This window comes from Chrysemys picta, chromosome 1, assembly GCF_011386835.1.
Source record: "Chrysemys picta bellii isolate R12L10 chromosome 1, ASM1138683v2, whole genome shotgun sequence".
Classification (NCBI taxonomy): Eukaryota; Metazoa; Chordata; order Testudines; family Emydidae; genus Chrysemys; species Chrysemys picta.
Genome location: NC_088791.1, coordinates 92,706,463 through 92,731,314, shown reverse-complemented (window position 1 = coordinate 92,731,314; position 24,852 = coordinate 92,706,463). Strand labels below are relative to the sequence as shown.

At 45.2% G+C, this 24,852-nt stretch overlaps 2 protein-coding genes across 8 annotated transcripts in view; one reads left to right on the top strand and one right to left on the bottom strand.

Annotated features, from left to right (window-relative positions):
* Positions 1-5,379: 5,379 nt before the first annotated feature.
* SLC25A17 (solute carrier family 25 member 17) overlaps positions 5,380-24,852 on the bottom strand; it is a 421,378-nt gene continuing 401,905 nt past the window's right edge. For all 7 annotated transcript variants that reach the window (XM_065580672.1, XM_065580667.1, XM_005302557.3 and 4 more), the window contains 5 exons: positions 20,171-20,287; positions 19,212-19,357; positions 8,958-9,053; positions 6,737-6,819; positions 5,380-5,994 (listed from right to left, as the gene is read on the bottom strand). In XM_065580672.1, coding sequence (XP_065436744.1) covers positions 5,847-5,994; positions 6,737-6,819; positions 8,958-9,053; positions 19,212-19,357; positions 20,171-20,287 — 590 coding nt within the window. In that variant the 3' untranslated portion in view covers positions 5,380-5,846. The remainder of the gene's footprint in view (positions 5,995-6,736; positions 6,820-8,957; positions 9,054-19,211; positions 19,358-20,170; positions 20,288-24,852) is intronic.
* LOC135980745 (uncharacterized) lies at positions 21,193-23,333 on the top strand. The gene is made up of 2 exons (XM_065580645.1): positions 21,193-21,769; positions 22,764-23,333. The coding sequence occupies exons 1-2, from the start codon at positions 21,193-21,195 to the stop codon at positions 23,237-23,239; spliced, it is 1,053 nt and encodes a 350-aa protein (XP_065436717.1). The 3' UTR covers positions 23,240-23,333.

Sequence of the window (24,852 nt, the reverse complement as noted above, 5' to 3'; positions counted from 1 at the left end):
ACTCACCATTCCAAACATGGAGGTTTTCAGACCCTTTTGCAATGAAAATTCCTAGTCTACAGAAAAATCCCTACCTGACTGGTTGCTCTTCCCCAGACCCCTCAGCACAGGGAACAGGCAGAGCTCCCCCCACCTATGTAAACAGAGTGCTGAGCCCTTCAGCGGACTCTGTAGGTCCCCAGCCCTGCTTTGGTTCTTCCTGCCCACCTTGTCCCCAATGCCAGGGAAAGGGTGAAGATGCTCGCTCTCTCCCTCTTCCCTCCCCACACTGCAGCTTCTGGCCAGTGAGGCCCAAATTGGGAAGATCAGGCTCTCAGTGTCGTCAACCTCCTCCCAGAATTCCCACTCACCACCTGCCACTGCTCCATATGTGTTGCTGTACTCCATCCCCACACCTAACCCCAAGTCCCATCTCCCTTCTTACAGGTGCCATTTTGCTCTTCCCACTGGCTTTAGGGCAGCAGTTCTCAAACTGTGGGTCCGGACCCCAAAGTGGGTCATGACCCCCTTTGAATGGGGTTGCCAGGGCTGGCTTAGACTTGCTGAGGCTCAGAGCTGAAGCCTGAGCCCCACTGCCCAGGGTCAAAGCCAAAGCCCGAGGGCTTCAGCCTTGGGTGGCGGGGCTCAGGTTGAAGGCTCCCTGCCTGGGACTGAAGCCCTTGAGCTTTAGCTTTGGCCCCCTGCCCAGAGGAGTGAGGCTTGGGCTTTGGCTCCCCCAACCGGGGTAGTGGGGCTTGGGTTGGCTCAGGCTTCAGTTCCCCCTCCTGGGGTCGTGAAGTAAATTTTTTTTTTTGTCACAAGGGGATCGCGGTGCAATGAAGTTTGAGAATCCCTGCTTTAGGGGATGCCTCTCTCCCCCTTCTGCAATCTTCCAATCTTCAGAGAGCCACCAGGAGGGGCCACTGCCCTCGCCCATCCTGTAGAGAGAATGCACCAGGATCTTCAGGGGAAGGGATATAATCTCCTCTTCCTGCTAGCACAGGGCCCAGTCCCATTCACAGACTGGGCTTTGCTGTCCTGGGCCATGCCAGTCAGGGATAGCTCCATTCCTGTAGGCAGGGTTTGCCTGTGATAGGGATAGGGAATCTTATCCCCAGGGACTGAGGTCCCCTCAGCCAGCAGGTCCTGAACCAGCAGTGCTCAGTCTGAGAGTGGAGCAGCGCTTGGCCGTACTGGGTGGGAGGAGAATGTCCCCCTCCCGTGAATATCCCAGAGCTCTATCTATGGGATTTAGGGGGCAGTGGCCACCCCAAAAACTGGAAGATGCAGAGACAGAGTCTATTTTAAGGTCATTTTACATCACTTTATGGAGGGGGAAATGACCTCAACAGACTATAGAATTCAGACTGTTAGGTTTATCATGTATTGTCATTAAATAGTTACATCTTACATCATGAGAAAGAACTCTGAAGTATTTTTGCACTAGCCATTGGGTGCATTGAATAACGTGACTCACTCATAATCCTTGATAGTTCCTTTTCTCATAACCACATTGCTCCATGTGGAACCTTTAGCAGAAAAAGGAAAGTGATGTAGTGGCTTGTAACAATTCTGGAAGTGAGGTTCAAAATAGAACTCCCCTTGCTGTGCTGACCACTTGTTCAGCGTATACCCTATTTCAATAAAAATGTTTATGAATGATCGTACAGTAATTCCTCACTTTACGTCCTAGTTATGTTCTTGAAAAATGCTACTTTAAGTGAAACAATGTTAAGTGAATCCAATTTCCCCATAAGAATTAATGTAAATGTGGGGGTTAGGTTCCAGGGAAATTTTTTTTGCCAGACAAAAGACATTAGATACATATACAGTATAAGTTTTAAATAATTTTAAACAAAAAATTTAATACTGTACTCACCAATGATGATTGTGAAGATTGGTTGAGGGAGGGGCGTAGTTGGTCGGGGCACGGGGGCTCACCCCATTCTGCCCACCCAGGGCTCCTGCTGGGAAGTGGGGTCAGGGCACAGGAGCTCACTCTGTTCCGCCTGCCTGGGGCTTCTGCTCCTCTCCGCCCGCCTGGCATTCCACCCAGGGAATGGGGTCGGGGTGCAGGGGCGCCAGGCGGGGGTCCCTGGCAGGTGGCTGGAGCCAAACAACATTATAAGGGAACACTGCAGGACTTTAAAGGAGTATGTTCTCTAATAGGTCAGCGACCCAATAGCAAAACAACATTAACTGGGAGGATGTTAAGTGAGGAGTTACACATCTACCCCGATATAACGCAACCTGATATAACACGAATTCGGATATAACGCAGTAAAGCAGTGTCCGGGGGGTGGGTGGGGGGGAGAGAGGCTGCACACTCCGACGGATCAAAGCAGTTCGATACAACGCGGTTTCACCTATAACGTGGTAAGATTTTTTGGCTCCCGAGGACAGCGTTATATTGAGGTAGAGGTGTACTGTAAAATAAAAATTAAGAAGAGAGGAACTCACAAGATGTATAAGTAACATAAGCATCTCTCAGGGAATGTCTGCACTGCAGAACGAGCCCCATGACAGTGAGTCTAAGAGCCAGGGTTAACTGACCCGGGCTCACATGGCTCACGCTACAGGGCTAAAAATAGCAGTGTAAATGTTTGGGCTTGGGCTGAAGCCCACGCTCAGAAACCCAGGAAAAGGGGTGGATCTCAGAGTCCAGGCTCCAACCTGAGCCTGAAGGTCTACGCTGCTATTTTTAGCATTTATCTGCAGAGGCATGTGTTGGGGTGAATATACAATGAAAAAGGCTCATCTGGTTTACTATAAATGGATCAGAGGTGCTAGCCTTTACTGCAGGAATCAGCAAGGAAGTAGAGTGGGATCAGCAACTGACTCTAGTTTCCTTCAAAAGGGAGAAATGAGACATGCTCCTGTGCTGGCAGCCCTCAAATGGAGCAAGCCATTTTGCGATTGGGCAGGCTGAAGTAAACCTAGCTCCTTTTCCCTTGCAGTATGGTGCATCAGATTGAAGAGTTTGGTTGGTTTACTCGACTTAGCTGTTAGGAAAATGAAAGCTGTGTCCTGTTCTTGTTAGGTATGAGTAAGAAGGAGTTATTGACTGGAGAGCACTATCTGGTTTTAATTTTATTACCTGCAGCTTTCAGATAAGTGAATTCCAAAGCACTATACAAACTCACTGACTGTACAAATACTGAATATATGAATGTCTCTGTGTACCACTAAAGTACAGCCAGTTCTGGGATGTGCCACGACAACTGTTTACAATGCACAGCAATACTACACCATCATTTAATGCAGGAAGTGAAGATAGTGTCACAACCCAGTGGCCCCCTCCCTCAGGGGGTTCCCTGCGGAGGCAGATCAGCATTGTATGTTGCTAACGCTGTTGCAAGCGTCGCAAGGCATTTGGGAAGGGTTAAAGGTGTAAGTGTGGAATGAAAGGTTTCTTTACATGCGGCGAAAGGCCGGAGGGGGAGGAAAGGAGAAAAGAACGGGTTAACTTGATGTTCCAGCTACACCTGAAGATAAGGAGCTGACTCCAGCCCAAGGCCATTGCACACTCTGCTACCTGCCAAGAAAGAAGGGGGGAGTCAACCCCCCACAACCAGCCGTGAGAAAGGAGAGTGGCTGAATAAATTGCAGGGGGCCGCAAAAAAGGAGTGAGACAACAAGGTCAACAAGGGAAAAATAACTGTCTCACGGCTGCTGGTGTATTTTGGGGAATGCTGAGAAGGCCACAGAAAGCCAATTTGGACTAGTACAAAGAGCACCAGGAACAGAGGTGAACACCCCCAAAAGAAAAAAGGCAAACACCCCCAAAAGAACCCAGGACTTAAAAACCCTCCCGAGAGCCAAAGCAAGTTGGAGATCACAGCAGACCCTGGATGACCTGGGCCCAGGACAAGAACTCCTGTCCATCCCTCCCTCTCTTCTTCTTACGTTACACCCAGGCTTGGCCAGCCTCGGGTAGTGCGGGTGTGAGTATGAAAGTGGGTTAGGGCTTGGGGCACTAACGCCTTCTTTCTTCCTCTGAGTGACGTGGGGAACCCATCCCCAAGCACTCACTGCTGTTATTTTATTATTTTATTAATAAGCTTTAAATTAAAACTCAGACCCGTGGTGTGTTTCGTCATCTCCTCTCCAAACGATCCTGTGACCTCAGCCTGATCACGTGACGCCTCAGGCAGATTGGTAACAGCAATCTGTCACAATAGCAGTTCTCAAACTCTAACCTGTGGATCACTAGTGGTCCATTACACTAACAGGTGGTCTACAGGGAGTAACAGGTCACAGGGTGCTGGTTCTTCTCCTTGATTCCAGCAACTAAATTGCATTGAAAGACGCTTAAAATATTAAATACCCCACTAATATCACCTGCCTATGTAAGCAACTGCTGTAATTATCAGAGGGATGTACTATAAATGCAAACTGGAGTGGAAGTGGTCCCTGCAATCATGAATGGAAGGAGAGGTAGTTCATGAGATAATCATTATTAAGATGTTGTCCCACTGAAAAATTATCCACTTATAACTGAAGGGGGAATTTAAATAGGCAGAATAGAATTATCCATGTCAGAATTTGGGCTGGATTTACTCTACTACTCTCACAAGGAGTGCTAGGAAGTCAAGGCCTCAATTTTCACTCTCATCCATAAGATAGCAGATCAGCATTCCCCAACACTACAGGGATGGGATGAGTAATGCCTCAAGAGTGTGCCATTTACTAAATGCTACTTCCTGCAGTACCTGACTTTTCCCCAGAGGTCTTTGCTATTCAACTACTGACCCAGCATGATTTTACCTGGATTATGAGATCACATATTAAAATGCTATTGCTGCAAGCCTGGCAAAGGCTATAATAGGACTTAACAGACTTTCATGAACTAAGACTATTCAACAATAAAAATAAGTAAGAAGAGCACGTGCAGTTACACTAGCTGGAACAACAATTACCTCATCTCATGCTTCATGGCACAAGCTGACCAACCTGCAGAGGCCAGGAGAAAAACAACATTTACAATTAGGTGTGCTATAGGAGGGATTCACTCTCCTCCCCGAGGTACCTAGCATTGGTCCCTGTTTGAGGCACAGTACTGGATTAGATGAACCAATAATTAGTTTCAAGAGGGAAGGAGCTGGAGTACCAGACTAGACAGAATACATGCCTGCTACAGTATGGAAATCCCTATATTCAGTTAGGAATATTGAGAAAGCCAGATGCATTGCCATTCATACAGAATCTGTGTTTGGGTTCCAAGTTCACGGGGGGGGGGGGGGGGGGGAAGAGGGTGTTCCAAGGGACAGCACACTCAGCCCTTAAAATGAGCATTCTAGTTTCTCACAAGTCTCATCTTCTGATAGATATTTGGAATAACATCCAGTCATGCTCCAACAGAAAATAAAATCAGAAATTAAATGGGAACTATGCCAGAAACCCAGTTCTGCATGAATTATTTTAATGAACAAATATCAGGTGAGATGAACACCTGACAGGGAGCTGCTGACAACCAGTACAGGGAGGAGAATGGCTGACAACAAGTTGAAAAAAAGGAAAATTAAGTGCAGTAAAAGTACTCCCTCCCCCTAAGAGAGCCAACCAAACCACTCCAGTAATTAACAAATCTTCTTTTCCATTTAATTTCTTAACACAATCGGGTCGCAAAATGTCAATACAGTGAACAAGCCACCACAAAGAGAACTGGCAGAAATCCTACTGGACTTCACTCTAAATTTCTCCTCACGCAGCTTCCGAGACAGAGACAATAAGAATGGAAAGTAATGGAGAAGGAGGTGACCTTAGAGAGAGAATTCTTTGCTACCCAGCCTGTCCTCAGATTTTGGATCTCCCTCTCCAGACCCCCAGTTTATTTCCATGCTCATTGTGCTGCAGATATCACTTTCTCAGTGCTTCTGTGAATGCTTTAATCCCATGACTGTGAAGGTAGCAGCAGTCAGTTTTTCATAGACTAGGAACATGAGTGCGGCAGTGAGGACCGTCTGCAGGAGCTTTGCTTCAAGGCCTTTGTAGAGTCCCACCAATCCAAAACGCCTAAGAAGAAACAGGTTTGACAAATGTGAAGTTTTCTCTAAGCAAATTACAGCACTAATGAGAAATGCTGCATTGACAGCTCTGCATGCTGAAGCTCTTCTTTTATCCCTAGAAGAGGGATAAAGCATGGGAAACTGAACAAGCTTCTCACACACTCTACCCCACCAAAATACTTCATATTTTGTTGAGGAGAGTAAGTCAATTTCCGTGGCATAGTCAACTTTTGGCCTCCATGCAGAGATTGTTAGCAAAGAAGCCAGTTAGGATGCAGACATTTGCCTGTCAGACTTATCGGCCAACTAACTAACAGCCTTAGAACAGCATTGTCCTACAGTGACTACTAACCTATTACTAATTAAAGTTAGAAATTAAATTACAGACACAGAATTAAGATTCCTTATCCTATTCCCAGTCTCCTAACTACTTAGATTAGAAACATATGGGTTCAATAGAGAAGGGTAAGCATTCTTTGCAGGAAACTTAACTCTTTTCCAGAGGAGAGGCTGACTGAGTTGCTATCTATAGAATCACCTCACTCTGAACAACGTACAGATATTTAATTTGAAAGTAGTTACTTGCTCTCCCATCCCTGTTTTCAATATTCGACAAGTGGAACTGGGTTACTAGTTCAAGTGGGTGAAAATAAATAATGGTCAGGCCCAGCAATATTAACTGCCAATATGTTAAAAACCCATTCTTTTGTGGGAGTGTGCGTCATTAAGACAGAAACTAGAAAGCTCACCTTACTCTCTGTCGAAGAAGATAGAGAACATTCTTAAGACTGCCTAGTGTCCGGTTTTCGGGGTTCAATCTGTGACGTCCAAACTGAAAGGGAAAGGAAAGAAACAGCGTTAACAATTTATTGGGATTATTTCCTCCTAACCACAACCCTCATTACCAGACCGAGAACCCTGATGAACAGGTAAAATGCGCAGAGGCTACTAAATTCTATGGTAATTTCTAAGATTGATTATCCTATATCTATTTTCACATCTTCCAGCTTGTGCTGTTGTCAAAAGGTTGCAATAAGTGCAGAAGAGTGTAGCCAAAGCTTTTACTGCCCTGAGTTTTACTGCCCTGAGTTTATACTGAACTGATATCATACCTCCAGCAATAAATCTTTGTTTGCTAGAAGTGAAATCTTATTGATTTTAAACTCCAGTTCCATTCCAATCATAAACACGGAACTACACAATGCTATTATGTTTCATTCACTCCCTGGAAAACAATTCTCATTTTCAAGATTATTTTTTTAATTAACAGTCCTGCAAAAATCAATCTGGGATCCGAAATTCAAGCTGAGTTCTTTCTGACTTGTACATCACTGAGTTAAAGATTCACTAGGACAGATTATGCCCTCCCATCTATGCAAAGCTGTTAACTTCAGTGAAATTACACAGGTGTAAGCACGGGCAGAATTTAGTGCTAGCACTGGAACTTCATTTACAACTATATTGATGATTAAGGCTAAGATTTAATCACGGGTATTTTTAGTAAAAGTCATGGACAGGTCACCGGCAATAAACAAAAAGTCACGGCCCGTGACCTGTCCATGATTTATACCATAAATACCTCTGACTTAATCTTTTTTTTTTTTTTTTTTGGGGGGGGGGGGTGTGGGAGAGGGGGGGAGACGACGACTGTGGGGGGAGAGCCTGCAACATCAGCTGCGAGGGGGGCTAGGGGGGACCTTACTGCTGCTCTGGCAACGGGCGGGGGGGGGAGGGAGGGAAGAGAGGAGCCCCACTGCTCTGGCCACCCCGGGATCACAACGGTTGCTCCCGCTGCCACTGGGACTGCTGCTCAGGCAGTCCCCAGGGCCAGCCGCATCAGCCGCTGCTCGGGCGGTCCCGGAGCCAGCTGCCCAGGCCGTCAGAGCAACAGTTGGTATGGTTGGCTGTGAGGCCACCTGAGGGGCTGGCTGCAGAGCCACTCCAGCAGTGGCCATTGTAGCTGGCCCCAGGGCCGCCCGAGCAGCTGGCCACAGGTCCAGCTGCTCGGGTGGCCCTGGAGTCAGCCACACCGGCCGCTGCAGAAGTCACGGAGGTCACAGGAAGTCACGGAATCCGTGACTTCTGCGACCTCTGTAACAAACACAGAGCATTATTGATGATCCATGCTCCATGCAAACATCCAGCTAATTCTACCACATTTGGCTCTGCAGTGCTAACTACTTAGTATTAAAGTAAGCAGATATGACTTTGAATAGTTACTAAAATTTTTATCTCTGTTATAATACTACACCAATGTCAACATGTATAGTTACCCAAGCTAAAATAAAGGTATTCACATTACATGCTGCAAGATGAACTGACTGCTTCCAAGGATCAGGAGTGAGCGATTCCCTCACCACTCCAATTAGTGTACAACACTGGGCAACTGGCTAGGTGCATTATTTATGAGTTCACTTTCCTCTAATGCGTCAAATATTGGCCACCGCTGAAAGCAAGTAGTGGTCTGACTAAGTAAAGCAAACCTTATGTATATTATTTGCTTTTTTAGTTTACCTTCAATCATTTGCTCTTTAGTATTTAGTCTTTAAAATTTATTTTCCATGGTTATGGAACCTATTTTCTATTTATATTCAGAATCCACATTTTATGCAGCCTTTAAATCCACATTTTATGCAGCACTTAAATTGTAAGGTGCCTCAAGAGTTTTTGTGAAAGACACTACACAAATGTATTATATTGTAATTACTATTAGCTGCTTAGGAGACTGCCCTATGCCTACTGAAGTTCCGGCAGGCTCCATTGGCAAGGCAACAAAAAAGCCCAAGTCTAGGCCCTTACAAATGGTGAGACCTGCCAATGACCTTCAACATAATCAGCAAGATAAGAGAAGTCCGTCTAGCAAAGACTCATGAATAGACAGGGCTTGGGTTGTACAGTAGTGGCCTCCAGAGGCAGAGCTGCCTTCGCCTGGAGTTAGATGGACCTATTTTCAGCGTAACAAATACTCACCCGCAAAATTGATTGTACTGTCTGCATGGGGTAGGTGATGGTGGTGGCAACTGCCTTAGCTACTGCACCAATGACGAATGCATCCAAAGAGGTAAGCTGTTCAACAGTGTAAGGAAAATATTACTTGCATGAAGAAACAGATCAGATGTTACAGTTTTATACCTATCACCATAATGTCTGAGTGCTTTCCACATAAAATCAATAGCAAAATCCCTAGTGGACTTCATGGAATTTCTGATACTTCTCCCTTTTCAGGGTCAAAACTATAAATAAACCCACACAGTTAGAGAGAGGATTTACAACAACCTCTTTCATATCTAATATCTCCATTACTGAAACCCAGTGGGAGGAGCCACATGACTGGAATGTTTTAAAGTCACTGGATACACCCTATTTAGCAAAAAGAGCAGGTAGAAGGGAGGGGGATGGCACTCTACATGAAAGATACCATTATGAGCTTTAAAGTTATTGACAATTGAGAGGAACAGGATCTGAACTGCTTATGGTTCAATGATCTGATAAATCACAAGATGAGGTACTGGTGGAGATCTGTTACAGGCCATTAAAGCAGATAAGGGAATAGGATGAGCAGATCCATAAACATCTATCTGCAATCATAGAATCATAGAAGATTAGGGTTGGAAGAGACCTCAGGAGGTCATCTAGTCCAATCCCCTGCTCAAAGCAGGACCAACACCAACTAAATCGTCCCAGCCAGGGCTTTGTCAAGCTGGGCCTTAATGTTTAGAAACACTGAGTTATCAAGGGTTATTTCCATCATCGAAACATATGTTAGAGTTCTCATGCTGCCATTAGTAAAGCATCCTTGAGTTCTAAAATTTATAGATGGTAACTTTCTAGCACAAAAAAACAGTGTGTCAAACATACAGAATTACCCCAAGTTGGTTGCACTATTAGACCTCAGTCTAAGCAATAAAGATGAACTGATCATTGACCTAAAAACTGATGATTGCTCAGATGCACATGATCAAACACTAATTTCATTTGTTGTGTGCAAACAGAATGTAGTCCTGACCAGTAATATATACGTACTTGGTGCTTTAAAAATGAACAAATTGCTGGTGCTAAAAACAAACATGAGAAAAATTGAGTGGGAGAAAACATTTAAACATAAAAATAAAAGTGATAATGAAGAGTTAAAGAATGCTTTTTTACATGCCCAGGAAACCCACAAATCTGCAATCACATTGTGACATTCTATACTTTGTGGGAGCGTCCTGTAACCCCCATATTCCTCATTGATATATAATTGTAATCTTGCATATAAAGCATGCCATGTAAGATATCAGGGGAAAGGTTATGATCTGCTGGAAGCCATTGTTCTATCTAAATATGTATATCATCAATGCATACGAAATTATAAGAATTGTGTTATATGGTTTTCACTAAAATATGCTGTGGGTGTGGGAAGTGCCCAGATACTAGCTCAAAGGAGACAATGATGAGGGAAGAGGTAACCAACAGATGCTGAACAGATATCACCAGCCATTGTCCAGCAGAGGAGTTATAATTCAATGACTCACCCACAGGAGACACACCAGGGTATTGCTTCACCTTGTGACTCAGCAATGCCCATCAGACATGCCTGGACTTGTGTTCTCCAAGTACATGGACTAAGGGTATAAAACAGAACACAGGGGCCACATGCTTTGCCTTTCTCTTGCCCCCATCTATGCTGCAAGCAACAAAGACACTCAGAAGACTGGAAACTCCAACAGAAGAAACTGGCCCAGGTTTAAGGGACAAACCTGTATATTAAGGACTGCAATATCCAGCGGGGTCAAAAAAACTGCTTAATCTAGATGTTGCCCAGTCTAATAAGGTTAAGAGTTTAGACTGCGTGCTTATATTTTCTTTTCTTTTGGTAACTAACTCTGACTTTTTGCCCATCACTTAATATCACTTAAAATCTATCTTTTGTAGTCAATACATTTGTTTAGCTGTTTATCTTTACCCGTGAATTTGCCTGAAGTGTGTGGTAAATCTGCTCAGGTTTGCAAAGGCTAGTGTATATCCACTTTCCATTGATAAAGTGGTGAACCAATTAATAAATTTGCACTGCTCATCTTTAGCAGTGCAAGATGGTATATTCCTGAGGTACAAGGCTGGGAGCTGGGGGGATTTGGCTGGTGCCTTTCTTTGTGTGATTCATGAGTGGCTCTAGGAGCACTCATGTAATCTAGCTGGGTGTGGAGCTGCATATGCGGTTGTGCTGAGTGATAATGGTGCCCGGAGGCACTAGCAAAGCGTTTATCACTGTGAGTGACAGGCTGGAGAGTTAAGGGGGCACAGCGGTCCCATAGTTCCAGGCTGCATCCCGGGAATCCTGTTACACACATAAGAAGGCTTCTTGTGTGAAAAGAAATCCTAGTTAAAAGAGGAAATGGAAGTATCAATTAAAATAAAAAAGAATACATATAACATATGGAAAAATAGGAAAGTGGATAGCAATGAGTATAAATCAGCAGTTAGGAAATGCAACAGTTGACAAAGGAAAATAAAGGTATAAAAAAAATAAAAAAATTACTATGGCCAGTAGGATTAAGGACAATAAGGAATTCTTTAAATATATCAGGAACAAATGAAATCCTAACAATGGTATAGATCCAACAGTAGATAAGGATGGTAAAATTGTCAATAGCAATGCAGAAAAGGCAGAAATAGTCAATAAATATTTCTGTTCTGTATTTGGAATAAAGCAGCCTGACGTATTCATATCTTACAGAGATAAGGAAATACTTTCTATTCCATCAATACCTATGGCAAATATTAAAGCGCAACTATTAAAGTTAAGCATTTTAAAACTGTAAGGACCAGATAATTTGCATCCAGGGGTATTAAAAGAATTGGACCAGGGAGCACTCTGAACCACTGATGTTGATTGTTAATAAATCTTGGAATACTGGGGAAGCTCCAGAGAACTCAGAAAAAAGGAAATGTTCTGTCAATATTTAAAAAAGAGTAAATGTGATGACCCAGGTATAGGGTAGTTAGTCTGACATCACTCCCAGGCAAAACCATGGGAAGGTTGATATGGACACGATCTGTAGATAATTTAAAAAAGGAAGCACAGTGAATGCCAATCAACAGGGTTTTATGGAAAATAGGTCTTGTCAAACAAATTTGGTACTGTTTTTGAATAACTTACAAGTTTGGTTGATAAAGATAATTGTGTTGACATAATATACTTGGACGTCTGTAAGGCACTGATTTAGTCCTGGATGACATTCTGATAAAAAATAAGATCTATACAAAAATCAATGTAGCCTATATTAAATAGGTCATAAAAAGTAATTGCAAATGGGGAATCCTCCTCCTCGGGGGATTTCTAGTGGGGCCTTGGTGGAATCTGTTCTTGGTTCAATGCTATTCAATATCTTTGTCAATGGTCTGGAAGGAAATATAAAATCAAGGCTGGTAAAATTTGCAATGACACAAAATTGGTGGAGCAGTAAATAATGATGGAAATAGGTGAGTCATGCAGATGAGTCTGGATTGCTTAGTAAGATGGGCTCGTTTGAACAACATGCATTTGGCTATATTAAAATGCAAGGTTGCAGTGTTGTAGCCATGTTGGTGCCAAGATATGAAATAGACAAAGTTGGTGAAATATTATCTTTTATTGGACCAATGTCTGTTGGTGAAACAGACAAGTTTTTGGGCTTCACATTTGATGTGCCAGGAACAACTACGTTGGTGAAACCATATAATCACTATGCTGTTGAATGAACTCATATAGAAACATGATAACAGCCAAAAAAAAAACCCTATCACCCATGGGCAAACACTTTTCACAAAGCGATCACTCTGTATCTAACCTATCAGTCCTCATCCTCAAAGGAAACCTGCATAACACCTTCAAAAGACAAGCACAGGAATTTAAATGTATAACTCTGCTAGACACTAAAAACTCATGGTTTCAGCAGAGACTAGTTTTATGGTTCATTTCAACAATTTGTAATCTACTAACTCTCCTCTGTCCTGTGACTGCAGAGGTGTTAATTGCCCACTTCGTTTTAAGTGGTTTCTTGCAACATGTGTTAACCTCTTATACTTCATCTGTCCCATCTTGTATTTATTTATGACACAGCTATCTATTTCAGACCTGAAGAAGAGCTCTGGGAAGCTTAAACATTTGTCTCTTTCACCAACAGAACTTAGTCCAATAAAAGATATCTTATCCACCTTGTCGCTCCTAAAATGCAAGGACAGATATCTAAGAACAACAAATGTAGGTTGCACTTACAAGATGCGAGACAGTATCCTGGAATGCAGTGACAGTGAAAAGGGCTTAGGTGTAATTGTAGATAACCAAATGAACATGAGCTCCCAGTGCAATGTTGTCACTAAGAGGGCAAATACAATCCTTGGATGCATAAGTAGGGGAATATCAAGTAGGAGTAGAAAGGTGGCATCATACACAGCATTGGTGAGACCATTCCTGGAATACTCTGTCCACTTCTGGTGTCCACACTTCAAAAAGGATGTTGAAAAATTGAAAAGGGTTCAGAAAAAAGCTACAAGAATGATTTGAGGTCTTGAATATATGCCTCATAGTAAGCTTTAAGAAGCTCAATATATTTAATTTATCCAAGAGAAGGGTATGACAAATATGGCAATTTCCAGTGATATCCTGGACAAACCATATTGAAAAAAGCTAAACCTTATTAAATTAAGTTTAAGTATCTTAGGAGTTCATTGTATTAATAATACAAATGTTTATGTAATGTTGTGGAATTGTATTAACATCTCTAGAGGGAGAGACATGACTAATGTAGACCCTAGAGCTTCAAAAGTCAGATAAGTGAACTTTTAAAATTAAGTGGGTTTCCCAGGAAATTTCTGGGGAAGATGAATACATAAGACAGAAGAATGACCATAAGTCAGACTAATGATCCATCTACCCCAGGATCCTGTCTCTCTCAGTGGCCAGTGCCAGATGCTTCTAGCAAGTTGGAAGTTTAGGGACACCTGGAGCATGGGGTTATACCCCTGATCATCTTGGCTAATAGCCATTGATGGACCTATCCTCCATGAATTTACTAATCCTTTTTTTAAACCCAATTATATTTTTGGTGTTCAAAACATCCCATGGCAAGGAATTCCACAGATTGACTGTGCTTTGTGTGAAAAAATACAGTACTTCCTTTTGTTTGTTTTAAACCTGCTGCCTATTAATTTAATTGTGTGACCCCCTAAGTTCTTGTGTTATGTGAAGAGATAGGTAACACTTCCCTACTCACTTTCTCCACACCCTTCATGATTTTATAGACCTCTATCATGTCCTCTCTTAGTCATCTCTTTTCCAAGCTGAAAAGTCACACTTTTTAATCTCTCCTCATATGGAAGCTGTTCCATACCCTTAATCATTTTTGTTGCCCATTTCTATACTTTTTCCAATTCTAATATACCTTTTTGAGATGGGATGAAAACTGCACACAATATTCAGTGTGGGTGTACCATGGATTTGTACAGTGGCATTATGATATTTTCTGTTTTATCTATCCCTCTCCTAATGGTTCCTAACATTCTGTTAGCTTTTTTTGACCACCGCTGCGTATTGAGTGAATGTTTCCAGAGAACTATCCACAATGACGCCAAGATCTCTTTCAGGAGTGATAACAGCTAATATAGACCCCATCATTTTTTAGGTATAGTTGGGAGTATGTTTTCCAATGTGCATTACAGTAACTCCTCACTTAACGTCGTCCCGGTTAACGTTGTTTCGTTGTTACGTTGCTGATCAATTAGGGAACATGCTTGTTTAAAGTTGTGTAATGCTCCCTTCTAACGTTGTTTGGCAGCCGCCTGCTTTGTCCACTGCTTGCAGGAAGAGCAGCCCGTTGCAGCTAGCTGGTGGGGGCTTGGAACCAGGGTGGACCGGCAGCCCCCTATCAGCTCCCCGCTCCCCTAAGTTCCCTGTGCAGCAGCTGCCAGCAGGCTAGCAATTGCAACTATCCCTCCCCCCACTGCCATGTGCTGCTCCTGCCCTCTGTCTTGGAGCTGCTCCCTGTATGGGGGAGGGGGGAGGAGGGGGTTAATGTCAGGGTGTCCCCCTCCCCCCTGCTCTGACACCCCGCTTACCCCTTCTCCTCCATATAGAGCAGGGTGGGGACACAAGGGAGAGAGACAGAGAGAGCCTGGAGCAGCAGCTACTGTCTCAACTTCCTGATCCACTTAAAGACAATACACTTAAGAGTGAGTCAGCTTACTTAAAAGGGCAGTGTGCATTTCTCTTTCTCTCCCACACACGAGGTGTGTGTCTGTCTCTGTCTGCTATGCTGTCTCCCCTCCCTTGTGTTCCTGCTGCCTTGTAGAATGCGAGGCTACATTAACAACAATGTGTTAACCCTTCAGGGCTCAGCCCAGTGCTAGTTCATCAGGGGTTCTCAAATTGGGGGTCGGGACCCCTCAGGGGGTCACGAGGCTATTACATGGGGGGTCGCGAGCTGTCAGCCTCCACCCCAAACCCTGCTTTGCTTCCAACATTTAAAATGGTGTTAAATATATAAAAAAGTATTTTTAATTTATAAGGGGGGGGGTCGCACTCAGAGGCTTGCTATGTGAAAGGGGTCACCAGTACAAAAGTTTGAGAACCACTGATTTAGCAGCAAGGCATTCCCTGGGAAATATCCCTCCCTCTTCCACCCTCTAACTTCACCACCTCAACCAAGCATCACAACCATCATAGCCGTGAACAGTATTAAACTGTTTGTTTAAAACGTATACTGTGTATAGAGCTATATAATATATAGTTTTTTGTCTGGTGAAAAAAATTTCCCTGGAACCTAACCCCCCCATTTACATTAATTCTTATGGGGAAATTGGATTCGCTTAACATCGTTTTGCTTAAAGTTGCATTTTTCAGGAACATAACTACAATGTTAAGTGAGGAGTTACTGTACTTTGCACTTAACACTGAATTTCATCTGCTATTTTGTCATCTAGTCAAGAGAGATCCCTTTGCAAGTCCTCACAGTCAGTTTTGGACTTAAGTACCTTGAGTAATTTCATAGTCTGCAAATTTTGCCACTTCACAGTTTACCCCTTTTTCCAGATAATTTATGAATGTTGAACAGCAAAGGTCCCAGTACAGATCCTTTGGGGACTGCAGTCCATTGGGGGGAATGGCCCCTCCCCCTCTGGGTCTGTGGGTGGCCAATTCGCCTCACTACGTCTCTGGGAGGTCCCCTGGAGTGGGGAATCAGCGGGACGACGGGAGACGTGAGCATGGGTCTGTGATCAGGGCTGAACGACAAACACGGTTACAGAGCCCAGCCCCTGGTCAGGGTGGGGCAACAAAGAGTCTGAGAGCTCAGGCCTGTACTCAGGCTGAGCTGCAAAACAGTCGGGTCTCCTAACTCTAGCGGAGGGCTGACAAGCGCAGGCTTCTTGCCTAAGAGAGGGGGAGACTGCCACTCACGGATTGGGGTGGCAGGGGGGACGCAGGCCCACCCACTCACTGCGTCCCGGTCCAGGGCCCTAGCAGTGGCAGAGTGGTCTGCCACTGGGTCAGCAGAGATCCTGACCACAACACGGTGACTCATTCGCTGGCAGCGTTGCAGCCAGACAGGGGTCAGCTACCCCTGGGCCACTTCCTAACTCCCCCTCAGGACACACCTGGCTCTGTAGAGGGTCATCCAGGAAGAGGGCCTCTGTCAGGGTTTGGAGCTCCTCCATGTTCGGGTCTGTAAATGGCCCTGGCTAGTACTCAGCTTCCTCGGGGTCTGTGGCAGCATTCCAGCTCAGGAGCTTGCAGGAGGCATCTGGTTCCTCCGGTGGCTGGGCCCCAACTGAGTTATCTAGCCCGCCTTTTGTACTTCCTGCCCCGCCCCCTGAACGTCCGGTGGGAGGGTTGAGCATGGAGTGGCTCCGCCCACCAGGGTTCAAAGTGAGGGGCCCCTCCCCCTCCGGGTTTGTGGGCAGCCAATCTGCCTCACTACAGGGACCCTGCTATTTACCCCACTCTGTTGTAAAAACTGACCATTTCTTCCTACCCTTTGTTTCCTATCTTTTAACCAGTACTGAACCATGAGAGGACTTCCCTCTTAGTCCATGACTGCTTACTTTGCTTAAGAGCCTTTGGTGTGGGACCTGTCAAAGACTTTCTGAAAGTCCAAGTACACTATATCAACTGGATCACTTTTGTCCACATGCTTGCTGACTCCCTCAAAGAATTCTCACAGATTGGTGAGACATGATTTTTCCCTTTACAAAAGCCATGTTGACTATTCTGCAACATATCATGTTCATATATGTGTCTTCACAATTCTGTTTTTTACTATAGTTTCAACCAATTTGCCAGATACTTACTGGCCTGTAATTGCCAGGATAATCTCTTGAGCCTTTTTTAAAAATAGGTATTACATTACTTACCTTCCAGTCATCTGGTAGACAGGCTGATTTAGCAATAGGTTACATACCAGAGTTAGTAGTTCTGCAAATTCATATTTGAGTTCTTTCAGAGCTTTTAGGTGAATACCATCTGGTCCTGGTGACCTATTACTGTTTATCAATTTGTTCTGAAACCACCTCTACTGACACCTCAGATCTGTCACCTAAAAAGAATGGCTCAGGTGTGCGGATCTCCCCCACATCGTCTGCAGTGAAGACCTATGCAAAGATTCATTTTGTTTCTCCACAATGGCCTTATCTTCCTTGAGTGCTCCTTTAGCACGTCATCTGAAAGTCCCCAACTATGGGACAGTTTCCCTCCGCTCTAGCCTGAAGTTCTCCTTATCTGAGACTTTCATCCTCCATCATCCAGCAGAGAGGCTGTCAAACTGGAGTGAGACCGCTCTATTGTGTCCCTGAAAGTCTCCTCTATGTGGCTCTCTGTCTCCCTTAGCTCCTCAAGTTCAGTCACTTTGGCCTTAAGAGTCTGTTTTATATAGTGTGTGTGTGTGTGTATATATGTATATACACACACACTATATTTGCATATACACACACAGATTATGCAAGAACTCATCCTTTTGAAGTTTCACCATGAGGAAGGACCATCTGCTGATTACCTGTTACTTGAGGACAATATCAGAGGCCCAAACTGTACAAAGGAATGATTCACAGATTCATGGGGATTCTTGTTCTGAACTAACAGCTGTTATGAACACGTCAGCACAGAAACCCCGCTGGTGAGATGTGAAGGATTGATCACTTGCCAGAGCCCTTGTTGGAAATGAGGTTCTCTCTGGTAAGCTTATTAGCAACATATGTTCTTCTATTGTTTTTAATTTGTTTTCTCTATAATGCTTTCACCTTAAGAATAAATATGCTTGCTTAGGACAAGCTGTGTAGTACACTATGACTACGGGCAATTCTGCTGCTTATAGCGTCTGGCGAGAAAGCAAAGCAGGCTTGCTTAGAAAGTCTGACTTGCTGGGAAACCCAAACTGTAGGCAGGGAATTGGGCAACCTGCAAAATCCCTGGTCAGGAGGGAGAGAGACATGGGTCTCCACCCAAGAGAGGTGATGGCTGGGGAGCCAGGATCCTAATAGAGGGTGCCCTTCATGGACCACAGAGGGGGAATACACAAAGTATTCCTGTGACACAAAGTAAGAGGTGACTTGATTATGGTCTACAAGTACCCACATAAGGAAAAGATTTCTGACAATAGAATTTAAATCTAGCAGAGAAAGGCATACTAAGATCAATAGTTGGAAGCTAAAGCAAGACAAATTCAGACTAGAAATAAGTATTAATTTAATTTTTTTTTAAACTGAGGGGAATGAATTACTGGAACAACTTCCTTAGGGATGCAGTTGATTCTCCATCATTTGAAATCAGGAATGACGCTCTCTCTAAAAGATAAACTATAACTCAAACAGAAATTATGGGCTTCATCAAGAAGCTAGTAGTTGAGGTTGTATGGTCTGTGATATACAGGAGGTCATACTAGATCAGGATTTCTCAAACGTCATTGCACCCTGACCCCCTTCTGACAACAAAAATTACTACATGACCCCGGGAGGGGGGACTGAAGCCTGAGCCCCACAACCCCAGGCTGGGGGGCCAAGGCAAAAATCCAAGCCCTGCCATCCTGGGGGGCGCTGAAGCTTGAGGGCTTCAGCCCTTGGGGATGGGATGTGGCTCAGATTTTGGTTTCAGCCCTGAGCCCTAGCAAGTCTAATTAGCAAGACCCATTAAAACAGGGTCGCGACCCACAGTTGGAGAACCGCTGCACTAGATAATCATAACAGTTTCTTCTGATCTCAAAAATCTATTACTCTCACCTGCAGTCGTGTCTTCAAAAGCTTTCGTTTAAACCCTTCATAGAACATGAACTGTATGGCAGGATTGAAGACCAGCAGCAAGGAGGGGAAAGTACCATTCCACAAAGCCAAGACTCCTTCATCCCTTATTATCTGATGAAAGGCATCTGAAGTGGAAAATGGAGCGAAGCAACAGGAATTCTTAACATACAGAGTGACATTCTGATTGCAAAGGGTATGATTAATTCTACATTTTGAATATCATCCTCCATTGTGTACGGGTCATCTCAGCAGCCTGGACCCACTGCTCCCTGTGATACACTTCTTCTTTTGCCTTTTAAACTAATGAACAGTCAGCAGCACTGGGTCATGGTCATAAGGTCACTCTCTGGAGTTCTCAGGCAGCAAGAACCTCCCTACCCCCCTCCGGAATCATGGGATGTATATCCTACCTCCACCAATAGAACATTTACTATATAGGAGCTATACAGGAATAGAGCACTGAGGCCTATTTCAAAAAATGGAGACAGTTTGGAGGACTGGATAGCTCAGGAGATTAATGATGGTAAATAAAGTCTCATATTTCTAGACTGACAGTTCAAACTTTAGTCCAGTTCAGTGATGACTGGAAGCCACTGTTACCTCATTGGCTAGTCAATAACCTATATGAAATCAATTTGTGGGCCTAGCAGAATAAGTGTCCACAACCCTAACAGCTACAACCAGAACTGGCAAAAGTTGGCTTCCTTGCCAGTTTCTACAAAAAAGTTCAAGAACTGAATGGGTCAGGAAGACTGTACAACCCTCCTCCCTTAGGTGGGGCCCTCTTCAGGATCAACAATGGGCACCGTGCACACATACAAGGAGGGTGGGAGACTTACGCTACTGTGGATAAGGGTCTTTGGTCTTCAGAGCCATCAATCCAATCTTTTTCACAAACATGAAATTCACTGAGAAAAATGACTTCACCAGGTGCTTACCCACAATGCCCTTGTAGTTGGTTGGTACAATATCTTCATTTCTAAACTTTGCTCCCTGCAGTTTCAGTCGTGTGTTCACGACCCAGAGTGGAGTGGTCAAGAGTACGTTCACGACACCTAATACAAAAGCACCCCACAAGGAGAAGAAAATAAAACTTAACAAAAGTAAAACAGAAACAATGGGTATGTCTTTCTACATTTTTTCCTTCTTTAATTTCAATGTACAAACTAATTCAGTAGTAATTCACATAGTATAGAAAACTACTTAGCAGGAATTTTAAAAAAGATCAACACACAGCAAAGGTAATTACATAACTTCTAACTAAAATTATTTCTGTAGTTTCTCCAATGAGGCCAAAGAAGTCAAAACAATGGGTTTTTCAACAACTAATTAAAGGTTCCTTAGGTCAAGCAAATTCCAAGACAGTCTTCAATGGGGTTACTTCCGGGATTAATTTGGCCCAACATGTTGAAAAGCATATCTATTAGTCACCATCCAGCTAGACTCAGTTATAAGAGAAGTCATGTTGTTTACAGCTTTGGGAATTTTTAGAAACCTGACAAGTTTTGTTAAAACTCTTCCAATCTAGTTTTGTTGCCTGCAAAGGAAGACCTCTCATCTGTTAGGCCTGGTCTACACTAGGCGTTTATGTCGAAGTTAGCGCCGTTAAATCGAATTAACCCTGCACCCGTCCACACTGCGATGCTATTTAGTTCGACATAGAGGTCTCTTTAATTCGACTTCTGTACTCCTCCCCGACGAGGGGAGTAGCGCTAAATTCGACATGGCCATGTCGAATTAGGCTAGGTGTGGATGGAAATCGACGCTAATAGCTCCGGGAGCTATCCCACAGTGCACCACTCTGTTGACGCTCTGGACAGCAGTGCGAGCTCGGATGCTCTGACCAGCCACACAGGAAAAGCCCCGGGAAAATTTGAATTTGAATTCCTTTTCCTGTCTGGCCAGTTTGAATCTCATTTCCTGTCTGGACATCGTGGCGAGCACAGCAGCACTGGCAACGATGCAGAGCTCTCCAGCAGTGATGGCCGTGCAGTCTGGGAATAGAAAGAGAGCCCCAGCATGGACTGATCGTGAAGTCTTGGATCTCATCGCTGTGTGGGGCGATGAGTCCGTGCTTTCCGAGCTGCGATCCAAAAGAAGGAATGCAAAGATCTACGAGAAGATCTCTAAAGACATGGCAGAGAGAGGATACAGCCGGGATGCAACGCAGTGCCGCGTGAAAATCAAGGAGCTGAGACAAGGCTACCAGAAGACCAAAGAGGCAAACGGACGCTCCGGATCCCATCCCCAGACATCCCGTTTCTACGAGGCACTGCATTCCATCCTCGGTGCTGCCGCCACCACTACCCCACCAGTGACCGTGGACTCTGAGGATGGGATACTGTCCACGGCCGGTTCCTCAGACATGTTAGGGGACGGGGAAGATGAGGAAGGAGATGAGGAGGGCGAGGCAGTTGGCAGCTCTCACAACGCTGATTTCCCCGACAGCCAGGATCTCTTCATCACCCTTACAGAGATCCCCTACGAAGCGTCCCCAGCCATTACCCCGGACACAGAATCTGGTGAAGGATCAGCCAGTAAGTGTTGTAAACATCTAAACATTTATTTTTAACAAAACAGGAATATTAACAATTAAAAGAATGGGTTGTTCATGATTAGTGTGCCCTAGGCGCTTAACGGTTTAGTAAGGGGCAGTGCAAGTTTTGAAAAGAAATCTAGCAATGTCCGGTTTTCAGTGATTGTCCTGCACAAGCCGCTCTACTGTGTATTCCCTGCTACTGCAGCTACAGTAAAATGCGGTCTATATGTGCGGGGATAGAGCAGTAATCCTCCTGGGACATCTCGATGAAGCTCTCCTGGAGGTAACTTGAAAGCCGTTGCATGAGGTTCTTGGGGAGAGCGGCCTTATTGGGTCCTCCGAAGTACGACACGTTGCCGCGCCACGAGATTATCAGGTACTCGGGAATCATTGCTCTGCACAGCAGGGCGGCATACGGCCCTGGTCTTTGGAGGCTTTCCCGGAGCATTCTCTCTTTGTCGCTCTCGGAGATCCTCATCAGGGTGATGTCGGCCATGGTGACCTGCTTTTAATTAGGTAGGGGAATGTTAGTGTTGGGACTGCTTTCCCGTTCCTTTACAGAACTGTCACCGCTGGTTTGCAGCCACGCGGTGGAGGCGGGAGAGGGGCAGCCGAAAGGGATCATTCCCGGGGACAGCCGCGAGGGGGTGGGACAGGGGCAGAGTTCCCGCTTGCCGGATTGCTGGCAGCAGGGACTGACATTGATTTAAATGTGAAATGAGGCCAGTGGTAATATAAAAGTTTTAAACTGCCACAAGTGTACGGCTTACCATGTCTGCCTGCAACAGAAATTCCGTTGTGCTGCCTCGCTTCTCAAATGTGCTGTTCAAGACCCCAGGCACAGAATGCGAAGGCCGAGAATTCGACCTTGTGCTGAGTGCGCATGTGAAAGGTGCTGTGCATGGTCTTGTTCACAGAGAAAGACTATGTTCTTTGTTCACAACTACATTTATCTTTCAGAGGAATTCACTCCCTTTTTCCCATTTCCACAGCCCCGTCTGCGACTGTCTCACAACCTAGCCTGGAATCACACTCCCAGAGGCTAGCGCGGATTAGGCGTAGGAAGAAGAGGACACGGGAGGACATGTTCTCTGAGCTTATGGCCTCTTCCCAAGCCCAGGCAGCACAGCAGACCCAGTGGCGGGAGAACTTGACCCGAATGCACCAAGCCAACATGGATCGGGAGGAGAGGTGGCGGCAGGAAGACCAGCAGGCGACTCAAACGCTGCTTGGACTACTGAGGGAGCAAACGGACACGCTCCGGCGCCTTGTGGATGTTCTGCAGGAACGGAGGCAGGAGGACAGAGCCCCGCTGCAGTCCATCTCTAACCGCCCTCCCCCGCCACCAAGTCCCATACCCACCTCACCCAAAGTGCAAAGAAGGAGAGGCGGCAGAGTCCCTGCTAACTCTCACTCCACCCCTGCAGAGAGCTCTAGTAGCAGAAGGCTCTCATTTCCCAAAATTTGAAAAGTTCTTTCCTTCCCGCCTGACACAAGCCCACGTCCAAGTTTCACCTCCCAATGCCATGTGTAGTTGATAATAAAAAATTCGTTTCTGTTAACTACTGTTTCAATCATGTTCTTTTGGAGGAGGAGGGGAAAGGGGGTTGGAAATTGGACAGGACAGTCTCCTTTGGCAGGGTACATAGTCGGGGGCAGGCACAGCAGCAGGGCACATACACAGTGCAGTGATGCAGTGACTAGTTGCCCCGGTTAGTCTGGGAGGTTGTTTTGATGTAATGTTGGGGGGGGTGGGTTGCTCTGTGACTTTGTGGCGGGGGAGGGCAGTTACAGATCTTAAGCGCCGGTCCTTAGACAGGATCACAGAGCCACACAGCATGGGATCTGTAACCGTCCTCCCCCTGCCACAAAGTCAAATAGACCTCCCATACACACAGTCCCGATCAGGAGGGGTGACAGGCTCCGTTGAAACAAGCATCCCACCGCAGCGGAGCCTGTCAATCCTTGAGTTTAGAAGCTGCATTCGCATCACAACACTAGACCCGCCCCGCACCACAGTCTGCGTCCCAGTTTTAAAAAATTCCCGCTAAAACAGTATTAAAGAAAACGGTGTGCTTTAACAAAGTAGAACTATTTTTATTTCGACACGTGTGTTGGAGGGGGGGTGAAGGGGGTATGTAACTGGATAGGATAGTCAACATTACCTGGGTAAAGAAACGGGGGCAGGTTTAGCTTCTCAGTACACAAACTATAAAATCACAGGTTACCCTGCTCACTCAGGAACTTTGCTTTCAAAGCCTCCCGGATGCACAGCGCTTCCCGCTGGTCTCTTCTAATCGCCCGGCTGTCTGGCTGTGAGTAATCACCAGCCAGGCTATTTTCCTCAACCTCCCACCCCGCCATAAAGGTCTCCCCCTTGCTCTCACAGAGATTGTGGAGCACACAGCAAGCTGCTATAACAATGGGGATATTGGTTTCGCTGAGATCACAGCGAGTCAGTAAGCTTCTCCATCTCCCCTTGAGACGGCCAAAAGCACACTCCACCACCATTCTGCACTTGCTCAGCCGGTAGTTGAAGAGTTCTTTTTCAGTGTCCAGGGCGCCAGTATAGGGCTTCATGAGCCAGGGCATTAGCGGGTAGGCTGGGTCCCCGAGGATGACTATAGGCATCTCCACATCCCCAACAGTTATTTTGTGGTCCGGGAAGTAAATACCTTGTTGCAGCCGTCTAAACAGACCAGAGTTCCTGAAAACACGAGCGTCATGAACCTTGCCCGGCCATCCCACGTAGATGTTGGTAAAACGTCCCCTGTGGTCCACCAGTGCTTGCAGCACCATGGAAAAGTATCCCTTTCGGTTAATGTACTGGGTGGCCTGGTGGTCCGGTGCCAGGATAGGGATGTGAGTTCCATCTATGGCCCCACCGCAGTTTGGGAATCCCATCGCTGCGAAGCCATCTATGATCGCCTCCACGTTTCCCAGGGTCACTACCTTTGGCAGCAGTACATCAACGATTGCCTTCGCTACTTGCATCACAACAACCCCCACGGTAGATTTGCCCACCCCAAACTGGTTCGCGACTGACCGGTAGCTGTCTGGCGTTGCAAGCTTCCACAGGGC